The 15,939-nt window shown below is 48.6% G+C and overlaps 6 protein-coding genes across 6 annotated transcripts; 3 read left to right on the forward strand and 3 right to left on the reverse strand.

Moving 5' to 3' along the window:
• Positions 1-276: 276 nt before the first annotated feature.
• On the forward strand, positions 277-1,284 carry PGRI_045700 (ubiquitin-specific protease OTU1; the record flags this gene model as incomplete). Its single annotated transcript, XM_040792283.1, has 1 exon — positions 277-1,284. The coding sequence occupies one exon, from the start codon at positions 277-279 to the stop codon at positions 1,282-1,284; it is 1,008 nt and encodes a 335-aa protein (XP_040644250.1).
• Positions 1,285-1,418: 134 nt separating this feature from the next.
• On the reverse strand, positions 1,419-2,993 carry PGRI_045710 (serine/threonine protein kinase CDC7; the record flags this gene model as incomplete). Its single annotated transcript, XM_040792284.1, has 4 exons — positions 1,419-2,093; positions 2,149-2,209; positions 2,257-2,698; positions 2,753-2,993. 4 exons carry the CDS (start codon positions 2,991-2,993, stop codon positions 1,419-1,421), a joined length of 1,419 nt encoding a protein of 472 aa, XP_040644251.1.
• Positions 2,994-3,345: 352 nt separating this feature from the next.
• PGRI_045720 (condensin subunit YCS4) lies at positions 3,346-7,195 on the forward strand (the record flags this gene model as incomplete). Its single annotated transcript, XM_040792285.1, has 5 exons — positions 3,346-4,168; positions 4,220-4,343; positions 4,394-4,535; positions 4,582-6,972; positions 7,025-7,195. 5 exons carry the CDS (start codon positions 3,346-3,348, stop codon positions 7,193-7,195), a joined length of 3,651 nt encoding a protein of 1,216 aa, XP_040644252.1.
• A 378-nt stretch (positions 7,196-7,573) lies between these two features.
• On the reverse strand, positions 7,574-9,144 carry PGRI_045730 (putative oxysterol binding protein (Orp8); the record flags this gene model as incomplete). Its single annotated transcript, XM_040792286.1, has 6 exons — positions 7,574-8,524; positions 8,583-8,642; positions 8,694-8,763; positions 8,819-8,858; positions 8,911-8,987; positions 9,068-9,144. The coding sequence occupies 6 exons, from the start codon at positions 9,142-9,144 to the stop codon at positions 7,574-7,576; spliced, it is 1,275 nt and encodes a 424-aa protein (XP_040644253.1).
• Positions 9,145-9,699: 555 nt separating this feature from the next.
• On the reverse strand, positions 9,700-11,182 carry PGRI_045740 (ubiquitin C-terminal hydrolase 37; the record flags this gene model as incomplete). The annotated part of the gene is made up of 6 exons (XM_040792287.1): positions 9,700-10,229; positions 10,280-10,458; positions 10,512-10,693; positions 10,753-10,852; positions 10,913-11,007; positions 11,057-11,182. The coding sequence occupies 6 exons, from the start codon at positions 11,180-11,182 to the stop codon at positions 9,700-9,702; spliced, it is 1,212 nt and encodes a 403-aa protein (XP_040644254.1).
• Positions 11,183-11,648: 466 nt separating this feature from the next.
• PGRI_045750 (uncharacterized protein) lies at positions 11,649-15,610 on the forward strand (the record flags this gene model as incomplete). Its single annotated transcript, XM_040792288.1, has 4 exons — positions 11,649-12,128; positions 12,209-12,357; positions 12,410-15,364; positions 15,424-15,610. 4 exons carry the CDS (start codon positions 11,649-11,651, stop codon positions 15,608-15,610), a joined length of 3,771 nt encoding a protein of 1,256 aa, XP_040644255.1.
• Between the last annotated feature and the right edge of the window lie 329 nt (positions 15,611-15,939).

The following is a 15,939-nucleotide window of genomic DNA, read 5'->3' on the forward strand; positions in this document are numbered from 1 at the left end:
GTGCAGTCTTTGCGATTTCAACATTGAATGTCTTAGACAAGGAACAGAGAGTTAACTTCTAAGTCCTAACTATTCTTAGGGGCAATAAAAAAGGGGGAGTCTTATATCAGTTGGTTTGCATCACAGCAGATATACCTGTAAATGTACCCCACACGGCAAGTCGTCATATCTTCCTATCAGTGGAACTTCTTCAGGTTCTTACATATATGTTAGGATTGTCCACCTCACTGTTCCCAAAGCTCTCTGCTTCTTTACTCTTTTACTTTCTTATAAAGAATGAGAATTCGAGTTCGTGGGCCCTCAGGTCAGTCAACTGTGACCTTGGACGACTCCGCAACCATCAAAGATCTCCAAACCCAAATTGCGGAGAAGACCGGCCTTGCTAGCTTTGACGTCAAATATGGATACCCTCTTAAACCCCTCGAGCTTGATAACTTTCAGCCAGACCAAAGGATTTTGGAAGTTGGGATACATTTGAATGGGGAGTCACTCATCGTCGCACAGAAAGAGGGTGCCACCCGGGGCGTGGGCGACGATGCGCCAACAGCACCATCACAACCATCACCATCGCAGCCATTACAGCCGTCTCGGCCATCAATGCCGCTAAAACCACATGAGGACACTGCCGAAGACCCGCCAGAAATTGCCTCCCCAGAACACGCTGGGACGTTCGTTCTCCGGGTGATGCCCGACGACAACTCCTGCCTTTTCCGAGCAGTGGGGGCTGCTGTCATGGGCGATATGGACACGATGGTTGAGCTACGATCGATCGTTGCAGGAGCTATTCAATCAAATCCAACGGAGTATACAGCAGCAATTTTAGGAAAAAAACCGGACGAATACTGTACTTGGATCCAGAACGAGGACTCGTGGGGTGGCGCAATCGAGCTCAAAATCCTCAGTGAATACTTTAATATCGAGATATGCTCCATCGATGTACAGACTTTGAACATGTTCCAGTTTAATGAGGGAGCGCCGACACGATGTATCGTGGTGTACTCGGGGATTCACTACGATGTCCTTGCACTGTCCCCCTCTCACCCGCCCTACACTCGTGCCAACCCACTGCCGCATAACGACACCAAGATCTTTGAGGCTATTGATCCGGTTGTTTTGCAAAAGGCTAAAGAATTGTGCCGGGTGTTGCAAGGCAAGCACTACTACACGGACACATCTGGGTTTACTGTTCGTTGCAACATCTGTGGAGGCACATTCACTGGAGAGAGGGGCGCTACGAAGCATGCCTCGGAGACCGGGCATTACGATTTTGGAGAGGCGAGCTAGCATTACATAGAGAATAGATAAGCACACTGCGGGATTCGTTGAAGTCATATGAAGGCTGCTTCATTGTCATGAATAAAATGGTATGCTGTAAATCATAAAACGGATCTCACATATCGTACAGATAATCTTGGGCCTCATACCATAGCAACTTCATCTGCATCATCTTCCTCCTCTTCTTCTCCTGATTCTGCGCTTTCTTCTGGGTTGCCTCCCCATTCTACATCATGGTGTATAGGATCCGTGAAGAATTCATGCTGCAGGGCATCCGCGGCACTGAGACGCTTAGACGGGTCCAGTTCCATCAGTCCAGACAAGAGACGTGTTGCTTGCTGCTCGCTTTCCGTCAAATCTTCCACACAGCTGGACCATTTCACCAGCTTCTCCCAGCTATAGCCCTTCTCGCCGATGGTTGGGATATTTGTTTCGAAAATCTGTCCATGCATGGCCGCAGCGGTCTTCATGCGCCTGGTGCCGAAGATGCTTGACATTTCGATCATTGCATCAATATCGTCGGCAGAGTTGAAGAAGGGGAACCGACGTCCCAGTAGAGTTAAGAGAATGACACCCACTGACCACATGTCAATCTTTGTGGTCTGTGATGTGCATTTAAAAAGAACTTCTGGGGCTCGGAAACCTCGAGTTCCAGCGCGGTTCGCTCGTCGTGATGGCCGTGAATCATTCTTGGGGTAGCCGGCTGAAAATCCCGTGGATGGGGGGTTCTTGGAGTAGTAGCTCGAAAGGATCCGACTTCGCCGGACATAGCTTTGGTGAGTACATAGACATGGGCTGGTGTATTCTGAACCTTGGCGCTGTTAGGACAGTCAGTAAGGGTATCAAAATATGGAAGGTAGCCACGAATCATACCTCTGCAAGCCCGAAGTCAACCAGTACACCTTCTTTAAGGTCTGGATTGTAGAGAAAGTTGCTAGAAGAGATTAGCATAATCCAGGTCACTGAGAATGACACACTTACGTCGGCTTGATATCACGGTGAAGAATATCATGTTCATGTACCGAGTTCAAGGCGGTCATGAGGGAGCGTAGATAATGGCGCATGTCTGCAACCATAAATGTGCGGTATTGAATGCGAAAGTCGGTATGAGGGAAATATGGCAACACAGCGACTACTTGGTCCTGGTATCGGAAAGCAGTGATCAGCGGGCAGACAGACCCGCATCCTCGGAGATCATGCAGCAATTCTAGCTCGTTCTGAATCCTCAGCGGGCTACTTGTGACATAGATTTTCTTCAAGGCGACGAATTTAGCTTTTTTTCGTCCGATTGGTTCGCCTTCAACTCGTCGTCGTTTGGATGGAGGTTCCGAATAGTTGTTTTGGGCAGATGTTGAGACATCCCAGTCGTTTCGGTGCGCATCATAATGAAGATCCTCTGCTTTGTAGACGGTGGAGAATGTACCTGTTAGGCCTGTCAGCAAAGAAGGCCACCAAATAACGACAGAATCAGTAATACCTTCTCCGATCCTATTCACTAGACGAAACCGATCCGAGATTCCTGGGAATGTGTCCTCGAGCTTTCTCATATCCTCTCTGACTGATTCGTCTACCTCTTCGTCATAGTCACTCTCCTGGGGTGCATCGCTTTGTGAAACTGGTTCATCATCCTGTCCCAACGAGTACTTCGATCGTGCCTCTTGGAAAGAGCTGCTGCGCTTCAGTTCAAATACGCCCGGGGCAGCGCGGAGGGCCGACATGGTGGCACGAAAGACAATGAGTCTATGAATTGAACCTATCGAGTAATGGGGAAAGCAAAGTCATAAGATCATGTCGCGTGTAGGTCAAGGTCAAGAGCATTCAATTGTTTATCGCAACAAACACGGACAATAATTACCACGCGGTGACAAAGATGACAATACAATCGCCTGGCAGATCCATTAATACAAGACGGTCTAAGAGGGGTTTGAGGGGTTTGCAGCACTAGCGGTAAAATATGACTTGGTGGTTACGTAAGTTGGACCAAAAAGGGCAAAAGCTAAACAAACGGAGCTTATCAACAAATCGGCTTTCCTCCCCGCTTTCACCTCTTTTTCTCTAACACCCGCGACGATGGAGGACAGAATCCAATTCAACATAAATGAGTCACTCAAGTATTACTTGAGTGATCCAACCTCGATTCCGACTCCTGATGCGGACCCCGAACTGCTGGATTGCGAATCAGATCCTGATCAACTTTCGCCAGCGCTGATTGACAGTGTCTTGAACCCGATCGTGGATGCCGTGGCGGAGAACCCCGAAGGATTAACACGAGCATCATTATTTGACTCATTACAATTTTTGCTAAAGTGCGCCCCGGTCCCTTCCCAACTTGCCCACGGAGGCTGGCGCCCTCCTGGACTCGAATCTGACGATCCTTTTCACTCTTGCAGATACGCGACCCTTCTTCCCGCAAAGTACTTGAGCAAACTTTTGGATTTGGTTGTTTCTGGTCTGTCTGTCGAGGCAGACATCATCCATGGAGATCTTGAATCCGACGACCAGGATGCCATTCAACACCATAAGCAGCTTCTGGAGATGTACGGGTTCCTTCTCCAGTGGGCCTTGTCTGCTGTAGAGGTTAAGGCTGCAGAGAAGCCCACAGAAGCAGCACCCGTGCGACGAGGAGGACACAAATCTAAGAAATCCGCCAATAATGGGCAGTGGGATTGGACACCACAGATCCAAATATCCATGGAGACAATGTGCAAGGTGATGAAGCTCAAGCTAGGACGTATTTTTTTGACAACTTCGGACCGTGACACCTTTATTACCCTATTCACGCGCACAATCTACCTAGTTCTTGAGAGCGAACAGCGGGTGAAGAGCATGGCCATTCGCATGCATGCTTTCAAGGTTCTTTGCATCGCAGTCAAGCATCATGGCCAAGCCTTCGGTAGGTGTCCCGATGCATATACCGATTGACCGATAGCTGACATTAGTATAGGAGCTCAAACTTCGATTGTGCAGAGCTTGACCTATTTTGAGCATCTCTCCGAACCCATGGCTGAATTTCTCCATATCCTAGCCGAACAATATGACTATCCACAACTTTCCGACGAGATCCTGAAGTGAGATTATACCAGCGAAATGGCGGGATAATTGCTAATTTTATATGCAGGGAGCTCGGAAACAAGGAGTTTAATTCTAATGATACGAGAGGCCCCAAGTCTGTATCGACATTCATCATCAAACTGTCCGAGCTTGCGCCCAGATTGATCATTAAGCAAATGACTCTTCTAGCCAAACAGCTAGATAGTGATGTACGTGACACCTGCAGTTTTCCTGAAGCTCAATTAACAAATCTAGGCATATACTCTTCGCTGCGCAGTGATCGAGGTCTGCGGAAACCTCATTTCCGATCTCAGCCGACAGGAAGAACGAAGCGATAATTATAAGACCCAGATCAACGCCTTCTTCGATGTACTAGAAGAGAGATTCCTTGATATCAACCCATACTGCCGCTGTCGCGCGATTCAGGTATTCATGCGAATCTGTGACCTGGAGCAGAAGTTCCCGAAAAGGCGTCAGGCTGCAGCGGAACTCGCTGCTAGAAGCTTGGAGGATAAGAGTAGCAATGTGCGACGCAACGCGATTAAACTGCTGTCAAAACTTGTTTCCACACATCCTTTCAGTGTTATGCATGGTGGGCTCCTGTCATACAAGGAGTGGACAGATAGACTGGACGCAGTTGACGCCGAGTTGAATTCCCTACGTCCTCCTGAAACACCCGGCTTTGGGGCAGGCGATATGACTCAGGTTGACCCCGAACTGTTGGATGACGCCACTCAGATCCCGGATGATTCTCCATCGAAAGCGCCCCGGATGAGCGATGAAGAGAAGGCTATTGCTGTGCAGAAAGCCGCAGAACAGGCGGCCACATCTGAATTGATGACGCGCCTCCAACTGACGAGGAAGTATTACAACGAGGCCATTCGGTTCATTGAAGTCCTTCACTCTGGATCCACCGTCGTGACCCAGTTACTTTCATCCCGGAACAAGAGTGAAGTTATTGAAGCCATGGACTTCTTTGTTGTTCTCGATGCGTACAAAATTGAGACTGCCCGCGGTGGGATTCGCCGTATGCTGCGCCTGATTTGGACCAAGGGCAACAGCGACGAAGGAAAGGGTGTTCAGACACATCTGATTGATTGTTACAAGGGCCTCTTCTTCGACGCACCGGGCTCTTTCTCACCCAACGATGCTGCAAACTACATCGCTCGCAACATGATCAGTTTGACGTTTGGTGCCACTCCTGCAGAGCTGACCTGTCTCGAGCAGTTGCTTAGCACGATGATGAAGGCAGGGAATATATCTGATGCTGTCATCGCCAAGCTATGGCAAGTTTACAGTATCCAGAAGAAGGAAATCTCACGAACTCAGCGCAGAGGTTCGATCATTGTTCTCGGAATGCTTGCCCTGGCAGATCCAGAGGTTGTGGTGAAAGAGATCGAGGCTATGCTGCGCATTGGTCTAGGCGGCTTAGGAAGGGCTGACCTTGTGCTCGCTAAATACACTTGCATTGCTTTGCGGCGCATGATCCCCGGACGTCAAGCCAAATCAAACGAGGTTGTTGGCATTCCCAAGCTCGCCAGCGACCATTCTGTTTTGGTCAAGCTGGTAGCCATGCTTGAGATCGAGACAGCTAGCAAGGAATGGTATGGAGTGGCAGAGCACGCGCTCAATGCCATTTACACTTTGTCCAAGCATCCCGATGTTCTTTGCTCTGATATCCTAAGACGAAAGACCAGGTTCGTCTTTGCGCCCCATCTTCAACAACGCCCGCCTTCTTCCCATGCCTCTGTCAATGGAGAAGACGAGCAACAACAACCTGGGACTGCATCCACTGAGGGACAGGATTCCAAACCGAAGCCGGCATCTGCTGCACTCTCACAGCTTTTGTACGTCGTTGGCCACGTTGCAATCAAGCAGATAGTGCATTTAGAGCTGTGCGAACTTGACTTCAAACGTCGCAAAGTTGAACAAGAGAAGAACAAAGCAGCCACTGCTCCCCAGAAAGAAGACAATGCCGAAGAAGACGAACTCGATCTCATTGGCGGAACAACAGAAGACGACTTCCAGGATGCCATGGCCCATATCCGAGAACGCGAGTTACTCTATGGGGAAAACTCCCTCTTGGCCAAATTCGGCCCGCTAGTAGTGGAAATTTTGGCCAACAACAACTCCTACCCGGATCGTGACCTGCAGGCGTCTGCGACCCTTTGCCTTGCCAAACTCATGTGCGTGTCCGCCGAGTACTGTGAGAAGAACTTACCACTCCTCATCACTATCATGGAACGGTCCGAAGATCCTATTGTCCGTAGCAATGCTGTAATTGCGCTGGGCGACATGGCCGTTTGCTTCAACCACCTCATCGACGAAAACACCGATTTCCTCTACCGTCGTTTGAATGATGACGACGACTCCGTCAAGCGCACCTGTCTCATGACCCTTACCTTCCTCATCTTGGCTGGTCAAGTCAAGGTCAAGGGACAACTGGGCGAGATGGCGAAATGTCTGGAGGACGATGACAAGAAGATCGCTGATATGGCTCGCATGTTCTTCACGGAGCTGTCAACCAAGGACAATGCCGTGTACAACCACTTTGTTGATATGTTCAGTCTGTTGAGTGCAGAACCCAACCTAGATGAGGTGTCTCTCCGCCGTATCGTCAAATTTTTGATCGGGTTCGTCGAGAAGGTATGCTTCCCCCCTTATAATTTTTAATGATTTTATGCTAATGTCGACCCAGGAAAAACATGCTCGCCAGCTGGCCGACAAGCTGGCCGCTCGACTTCCTCGTTGCGAAACAGAGCGACAGTGGAACGATGTTGCATATGCCCTGTCTCTTCTGCCACATAAGAACGAGGAGATCACCAAGACCGTCAGTACAGGGTTCAAGGTCGTCAGTGCCACGGCCTGAGGCTGATCTGATCTGAGATGGATTATGTGTCGATGTACTTGATGATTGGAGTCTGGTGGCGTTAGTCTTTTGGATTAAAGGGTTGTAATTCTTTTTATGAATAGAATTAATCGTTCTATTGAACCTATGTATGATATACCTAGACTTCATCTAGATGTACCTGGAGCTATGTTCAAATTTTAACGTAATCACCACAATGAAATGGTATTGTAGCTATCCACGAAACAGATTTCTAGAGAATAATGTCTAAGTATATGAGAATAAGAGTATAACCCAAAAAAAAGATCAAAACGGGGGTAAAAAATGACAGAGAGACGCCGAGTTCAATGTTTGTGTGGTCGCATGCCAGATACGCCAAAGTTGCTTACACAATTATACCTATGCGCCCTGCACTGTACTTTCTGTCAAAGCGAAATTGCCCGAGTGAATCCCTTGCAGAACCTTTTGTCCCTCCTCCGTGAGCTCTGGCTTACCCAGCGGGGTCACCGCGCCAGTGAAGAACCGGGGATTCCACTCAATACCCTTTTCATTGCGCTCCGCAGCCCGCTGCCGTTGCCGTTCCTCAATATCCTGCTTGAGCTTCGTGGCCTGGCTGAACTGCCTATCGACAATGGCCGTCGTCACACCCGACCAGAACTTCAATGACTCGTTAGACAGCTGTTCTTCGGATGGAGGTAGGGTCTTTGTGACGGGGAGAAGTGGGGTTATGTCAATGAGCAGACGAGGCTCCTTGGTGCCCGCCGGTGTGAAGTATATCTTTCCATGCCAGGAGCCGGTGATACGAGCGACAATATCACCCTCTGGCACATCTTTCAGTCGACTGATCGTGTCCTTGTCCGGGTTATAGCGGAAGATTACGCCCTCTAGCTTATTCTGTGACCGGCCAATCCAGCCCTCTTCCATGTACTGTAGGATAGCCTTCAGGCCTGTTTTGGGGCAGGTGACGTAGCATGTGTCTGCGACTGTGACTGAAAGCGCTCCGCGTAGTATTCCTCCTAGGTGGGCGTTTGGGTGGGTCAACTGGTATTCCTCGTTGTCCCTCTTTTCGATATTCACGAAAATCCCGAGATTATGCTGGCCGGGGCTCACGCGAATACTGGTGCCAGTGAACTTGGCGCTGATCTGGTCGAACCCGCGCGCTGAAACGCCTCTTTCGGGGCAGTCGATGTAGAACGCTGATACTGGGGGGTGGTGGGAGGTCTGTTCTGTGAGATAGCATACTTTGACCTTCTCATCGCCGTCGGTTACGGTGGAGGAGCCATTGGAGCTTGATTTAATGCCGGGGAGATTCGCTTCTTCGGGGATATTGTCGCTAACGTCCCAGCTGCACTGTTGCGTGTCAGGAATGAATTGTCATGAATGAAATGCAGAAGACATTGGTACTCACTCGGAAGAATTCACCTAGGGTAGAATTGTATGGTTTGCACGGTTTTCCCTTAACGTATTTCTGCAGCAAGATCAGTAATTGATTAAGTGAACCTGAGCAGCCCAGACATACCAGATCCTTGGTAAACCAGAACCGTAACACCTCCAACATCCGACCTAGCTCATCATCCGACTTGCCAATGCTGTAGCTCTTGGGTCAGCACACAACGTTCGTCAAATATAGACACATTCACCTACCTCGCAAACGTCTCCGGTCGATCTAAGTAATGCCAGTATTCTTGTCACCGCAGTCAGTACCAACCCCGCACGAAAGACGAACAAAGACCTACCCAAGTTTGGTCGAGGCTCCAGGAGTTGCGCTGGTAGTGAAAAACGAACCGAAGCGATATCTGCCACACCGACGAACCTAGATTCCAATCATATTAGCGCCTAACGTCTAGTTATGTCTTGCGCAGCGGTGCGGGGAGCCAAGGGAGAGATGCATACTTTCGAAGGATGGAGAGGAAGGTCTTCAGCTTGGAAGAGTCATCTGGGGCCTTTTCAGGCACTGTGGTAGCAGACATGCTGTATGTTCAAGCAAGGAGGATTCGTAGAGAAAGAAAATGAAAGAGAGAGAGAGAGAGAGAGAGAGAACTGGGTGTTCAGTAGAACAGGAAGGGTGGCAAACTAAGAGATGGGTCGTTGAGGGGGTTTAGTGTCTCGGGCCTTGCCTCTATACCGAAACGAGGATAATAGTGTAGTCCAATATTCCCACGTAAAGGTCCCACGTCAAAGTCAGAGATCATCCAAGAAAGAAGTGAGAGAAGTAACTCAACAACATTCGAGGCGGTGACGTGTGAACTATTTTTTGCCCGGTGGGGTACCTCAGGCCTTCCAAGATGATTTTCCATGGAAGGGCTCTACGGAGTATATATCTCTGATATATAAAGTATTTATAGAATATTGTTTGTCTACCATTAAACGCCATGTAGTTAAATTGGAAGGGGGTTCCGAGATTAATATACAGATGCCCACTACGTCAGATAAGAACAAATATTAGAAGAATGAGAATAACAAAGAAAAAAGAAGGAATATCATGAGATATAAAGGCGAATTTTTCTGATTTACAGGTCATCCAATCAGTAGGCCACGAGGGCGGACAGCTGCTGCAACTCTTGTTTCTGTGCCAAGCGTCGAAGCCACGTTCGCACGGCAGGCCCATAGTCAAATCGCCGTCCAGCCGCGTACTCGTCATCCGACCGGTGGGATTGCTGCTCTTCACGGATTCGTGCACGGAGTTCTTGCTGACTCTTGGCTATAGTCTGCTGATACTCTTGCAGTTTCTCATCCGAGCACGTCTGATAATCATTGAGGGTTTCCGGGGGGATCATCGCCGCATCGATATCTTCCCGTGTTAAAGATACTGAAAGTTCAGGGCCAAGGACAGTTTCGTCCAAAATGAGTGTATCTGATGAACATAGGGATGCGGCACGCTGGTTGAGAATTTCTAAGGTCCTCACGTTGCAAGCCAAGTCATTGATGAGATCAGGTAGAGGATCGCGCACGAGTCCTAAAATTGAGAATTCAATTTCTTCTTGTTCATATGCAGCCATTCGGTCCAGGAGATTGGGCTTAACCAGTTCCAGCCAGTCATCTTCAGAACATTCCCCTACTAGAGTTAGCAAGGTCATCCCAGCATGTTTGTTGTATGGTGCATACCAAGTGCTCGTGGCTGTCTCTCCAGGCCATCAAATTTCCACAGCTGGCCCATCACAGGCATAAATGCAATGAAATGGAAGGTGGCATCAGATTCTTCAACGGCCTGGCCCTTGGACCCTTTTTTTCTAGTAGTAGCTTCGGTCTTGAGCTGTAGATCTGAATTGAGAATGTCCATTTTTCTAATATTGAGTCAGTGTTTGGCTGATAGAAAAAATAAAGCCAAATGGCATACCGTGCGTATGAGTTGTGTATCCTTTTGACAAACTCAAAGTTGTTGATTGCATCCCCACGCAAAGCTGGGGTGAAAGGCATGGTGAACTCCTTGAAGGATCGCAGATTCTCTCCTAGATCAATATCTGGGATATTGTTGACAATATTTAGTAGTGCTACACTGGCGCAAGCATTGTTGGCAGTCTATATAGATATATTTATAATTAGTAACGAACGATTCAGCTGAAGCATAGGGGACTGACTTGATTTGCGAACCACAGTCCATCAGGGCAAGTCGCTTCTTGCTTTCCATCGTTATCCTCACGCCAGCGGAAGAGAAAAATCAAGCCGTAAACAGGAGTACTGCCCATGGTCAGTTATTACGCCCATATATAAAAGTACAGGGGGTTCCGAGCAACATACTTGAGAAACGCCATCATTTCTTCATCGAGAGAAACGACTTCTTGGATCTTTACGCCCTTGACACCAAACTCACGTAGCATGACATTAAACAATGCCTAAACCCTGTAAGCAAAGAACTGCTAATTGACAGGCATACTAATATACCGGTTCTGATTCAATTTCGCAGAATCCATTCCAGCTGTCTTTTTCCAGACGAGAGGCAGGCTGGCAAATATCGTCACTGAGATCTTCTGGGTCCGTTAGGCGGCGCCTTTTGACTCGAGGACCCATGTTGGTTACGCAAAAATAGGAGCTGAGGATATAGCTGTAGAGCAGCTAGAGCTTGAAGATGGGATTGAAAAGCTATGATAAAAGGAGTCCAGAGAAGATAATAGGTTTGCTCTTCTCAATGTTGAGTGAAGAAAAACAAAAATAGAGTCAGGTCTCAAATAAATATTGAGAAATAAGATGGACTTTTATAGAGACAGGTAGACAATAGAGACAATAGAAGTACAATAGAGAGGAAGCGGTTAGGTCATATGTCGTTGAGTGGACCGAGCTTCTCCCGACGCGCTTCCCGCGTCTCCAACTTTTTGTTTCTTTCTTTCTACCCTGCTATAGGCACAAATTGCCACTGGACAGCTTCATTTGACTTCATACAGCTTCATTTAGCTTATTAAAGCTTTAGAAGAGCCATCATTGCGCTCTAGCTACATCCACTTCACCCTTTCGCCAGCTCCGGCAGCCACAGCATGCCATGAACGGCACTCCCCTCCTCTCGTCTGCCTTTCCGCAGACGCCTAAAACAGTCCCTGGATCTACAAGGAGAAAGCTATTTGAGACTCCTTCACGATCGCAGCCACGAGAGACTAGGACTGTACGAACGCCACTCAGATCAGCATCCAAATCCGCCTCGAAGGTGTCGAGACTACCACCCCCGAGCCCAAACACCGATGTGCCACTGATCCCCACCAATGTGATCGATGCTCCCTCTCAACGACTCTATGTCGTTGCAATATATTTTGCTCTAAATGCGTGGCGCATTTATGAGTCCTTGACCGCATCCGATGACCTAGATTCAACCTGGCTGTTGTTGAAATGGGCCACGATAGATGGAATTTTCTTGTTCGGGCTGCAGGCTTTGCGCATACCTTGGCTGGAGTGGGCATTCCCGACCACGCTCACTCTATTCCTGCTTCACGCCGTGGGCAATGTTTTTTTGATGTTCCGCATCCCAGTGAGTTCTTTCTTTTTTTTTTTCAAAAAAAAGAATAATAATAATTTAAATCTTTGATCGGCCCCCGCTAATAGCTACAGATTCCTTGGGCTACATGGATTACTGGACTAGTAAAGGTGGCATATGATCGCGAATTATCTGTTTCTGAGCGCAGGGTCAAGCCCGGCGATATCATTCACAATGCGTCATTGATCCTGGGAAGGCAAATTGTGCATATTCTGCCAGAGGGGTAAGTATATCCTGTTCAAATATACCTGAGATCCATGCTGACTTTACAATAGATCTGCCGTGCTCAATCCTGACAGAAACTCGCTTTGTCTTGATTCTCTACAATCCACGATTGACCTTCCCATCCGCGTCAACCAGACCGATCCGGTCCTGATTGAACTGCTGCGTCTGGATATTAACACTGGCGAAAATGAAACCATTAGCATCCCGGCGAAGCAGTTGAAGACTCTCAAAAAGCAGGCGGAAAAGAAGCATGTTCCGGGCCAAGTCCATCGCGACTTGCTCTTCCCTGTGCGCAAGACTGGCGTATATCGTCTTCAACGGGTGGTGGACGAGTCTCAGCTTGATGTCCACACGCGAACATTTGACGCACTGGTGGTCTCTTGCCCGCGAGCCTTGATCAAAAATTCACACATCGACAAGTGCAAAGGAGAATTGTCCGACTTCAAATTGGAGGTGGAAGGCACGCCTCCGTTGAAGATCAAGTACAGCCGCCAAGTCAACAATCTTGATCGTGGATTCTCGGTCCTCAATATCCAGCCCGATCAGCTACGCTCTCCGCTGCTCAATGGAAGAACTACAGCTGCGCTATACAGCATCAACCAGCCCGACGTTTCGTGGGCGCAGAGTCAAAAGATTGAGGTTCCGTTGAACGAATCATTGAACGATGGCGGAGAATGGTTTTACACTATCGAAGAGGTCCATGATGCTATTGGAAATGTGGCTAATTATTCTACTATCTTCGAGGAAGGAGACAGGCCGTCCACAAAGTCGCAATCCCAGTGGTACCAGTTCTCCGTTCACGAGCGCCCACAGTTGTCACTGCAAAACTGCAATTCTCAGAATCCTCTACAAGTGGCCAAGGGAGACAGCACGAGGTTCCCCTTGAACTTTCATCCCGATGGGCACGCATATGCTAAGGATGGTCCCTTTTCGGTCGGTTACTCGTTCACAGGCAACACTCAAGAAGCAGCACAAGACCAGACCGTCGAGCTCAAGCATATGAATCAGACTTTGGACATCAAAGAGCCTGGTTTATATGCCTTGACATCGGTCTCCACCAAGTTTTGTCCGGGAGAGATCCTCGAGCCCTCATCTTGCTATTTGCATAACCCGCCTGAGCCAGAATTAACAGTCAAGGCTGAAAAGATATTTGACCGCTGTGCCAACAACGCTATTGGGTTACTCGTGGATTTGGATCTCACGGGATCGCCTCCATTCTCTCTCCGATACAGCATTGAGAGCTCCAAGGGGGTTGTTTCCAAAGTACAGGTCATCAATGGAATGCGCGCGCAACTCGATTTCACCCCATCGGAAGCTGGCTCATACACCTATCGTTTCCTGGACATCGAGGATGCCGTATACTCTCCGCGGTCTCTCAAGATACCGGTGCTTGAACAAGATGTGAAACCACCGGCTTCGGCTCATTTCCTATCAAGAAAATTGAGATCCGCTTGTTTCGGCGAAGCGGTTCCTGTGGAGGTGTCTTTCCTCGGTGAGGCTCCTTGGGTCTTGCAATATGAGATTGTCCACAATGGGAAGAGATTGAAGAAGACACTTGAATCTGATACCGATGTGGCAACCATCACGACTGACAAACTGATCAGTGGTGGCGACTACACCGTGTCTCTGACCAGCGTCAAGGATAAGTCTAATTGCAAACGAACCCTCAAGGACAGCATCAATATTGAAGCCCGATCACAGCCCCCGCACGTCTCTTTCGGTCAGATTGACAAGAAGAGAAGTGTATTGGCCTTGCAGGACTCCAAGATTGAGATTCCATTGAGACTGAGTGGCGAACGCCCTTGGACTGTCAAGTATAGAAATGTCGACGTGGACTCGGCCCCCGTTCAGAAAAATTTCTTTGATGAGAACAGTGTCTTGACCGTCGACAAGCAGGGTCTTTATGAAATCAGTGAAGTATTTGACGCCGGTTGTCCTGGAACTGTGGACCAGTCTGCCAATGAGTTTGAAATCTCGTGGATTCCACGACCTCAGATCACTGCCCTGGATGGTTCTCCCATTGGAGCGGCTAAGGAGTTTGCAAAGTCCGAGGTCTGTCAAGGGGACGATGACAGCCTTGAGGTTCGGCTGTCGGGCAATCCTCCATACAGTGTTCAATACGAGAAGCGACGCAAGGCGGACCGTGGAGGATTCTCTTCGGCGAAACCACGGGCTTTAAAGTCTGCTCTTCATGTCACTTCGATGGAGATGGATACCTCCGAGGCTGGAGAATACAGCTACAAGTTCACACAAGTTGGCGACAGCCTCTACGACCACGACCCTAAGAGCAAACCTCTTGTTGTGACACAGAAGGTCAACCCGTTACCTTCTGCGAAGTTCGATCAACCTGGCCACGTCTTTGGCTTCTGCAAGGAAGACATTAGCGGCGAGGAATCCATCCCCATTACCTTGGAGGGTGTCCCACCATTCTCGCTGGAGATCAGCATCAAACACCACTCAAACGCCAAACCGGAGATTGTCACGATTCCCAAGATCAATTCCAATCGCCACAAACTGCTGATCCCTCGTCGCCATCTTGACTTGGGCCAACACCAAGTCAGCATCCACAAGGTTCGCGATTCTAGAGGATGTCAAAAGACCACTGACCTCGATGCCTCCTCGGTGCGTGTCGCCATCTCCGATGTTCCTACCATTATCCCGCTCGAGTCTAAGGTGGACTACTGTGTGGGCGAACGACTTGCATTCTCGCTGTCAGGCCATGCTCCATTCGACGTGTTCTACACCTTCAACGGCGCCAAGCGTAAGGCCACTTCTCAAACATCTAATTTCCGTCGTATCGCGGAACTTCCCGGTCAGTTCACCATCGACGCTGTCAGTGACGGAGCCAGTGGGAAATGCAAAGCCCACAAAGATATCACCAAGATCATTCACGCTATGCCGAGTGTCCGGATCAGCAAGGGTAAAGAATCGGTGGTAGACATTCACGAGGGTGGAGAAGCCGAGCTTCACTTCGAATTCTGGGGTACACCACCATTCGAATTCACGTAAGTTGATAATATCTACCAAGGGAATCTGCACCACACAGTATGCTAACATCCCCCAGATATATCCGGAGCTCCAATGTCCGCAAGGGAAAGAAGTCCGAGATCCTTGATATCAAGCACGATATCTCCTACGAAAACATGAAGACCATCAAGACCTCTGATGAGGGAACTTATGAGGTTATCGCGATCAAGGACAAGTTCTGTTCATTCTCTTCCCAGACTCCGTCGGGCAAGTCAGACAGATGAAGCAGAGAAACCAAAATGATGTGATGAATGTGGTGTAATACTTGGTGTTTTATGAATCTTGTTATTTACCTTCGCTTTTGGGGGTTTCTTTTCAATTTGTTGCATTGCAGCGGCGCTAGCACTTCAATTTCAGATATCTACATGCTTTCTGTCCAACTACTTCGTTTTCTCCAACGGTATACATAAGCTCTGTTGGTTTACTCGAGGCTAAATTAACTACATGAGACTGTTCCCAGGCAGGCTTCCACAAAGAGATATATATATGGCTATCAGAAACCTCCCTGCATGACACTGAAGACGACTTCTGCACTCCACTGTTGGTATAAAAA

Source organism: Penicillium griseofulvum (assembly GCF_001561935.1).
Source record: "Penicillium griseofulvum strain PG3 chromosome Unknown contig_84, whole genome shotgun sequence".
NCBI lineage: Eukaryota > Fungi > Ascomycota > Eurotiomycetes > Eurotiales > Aspergillaceae > Penicillium > Penicillium griseofulvum.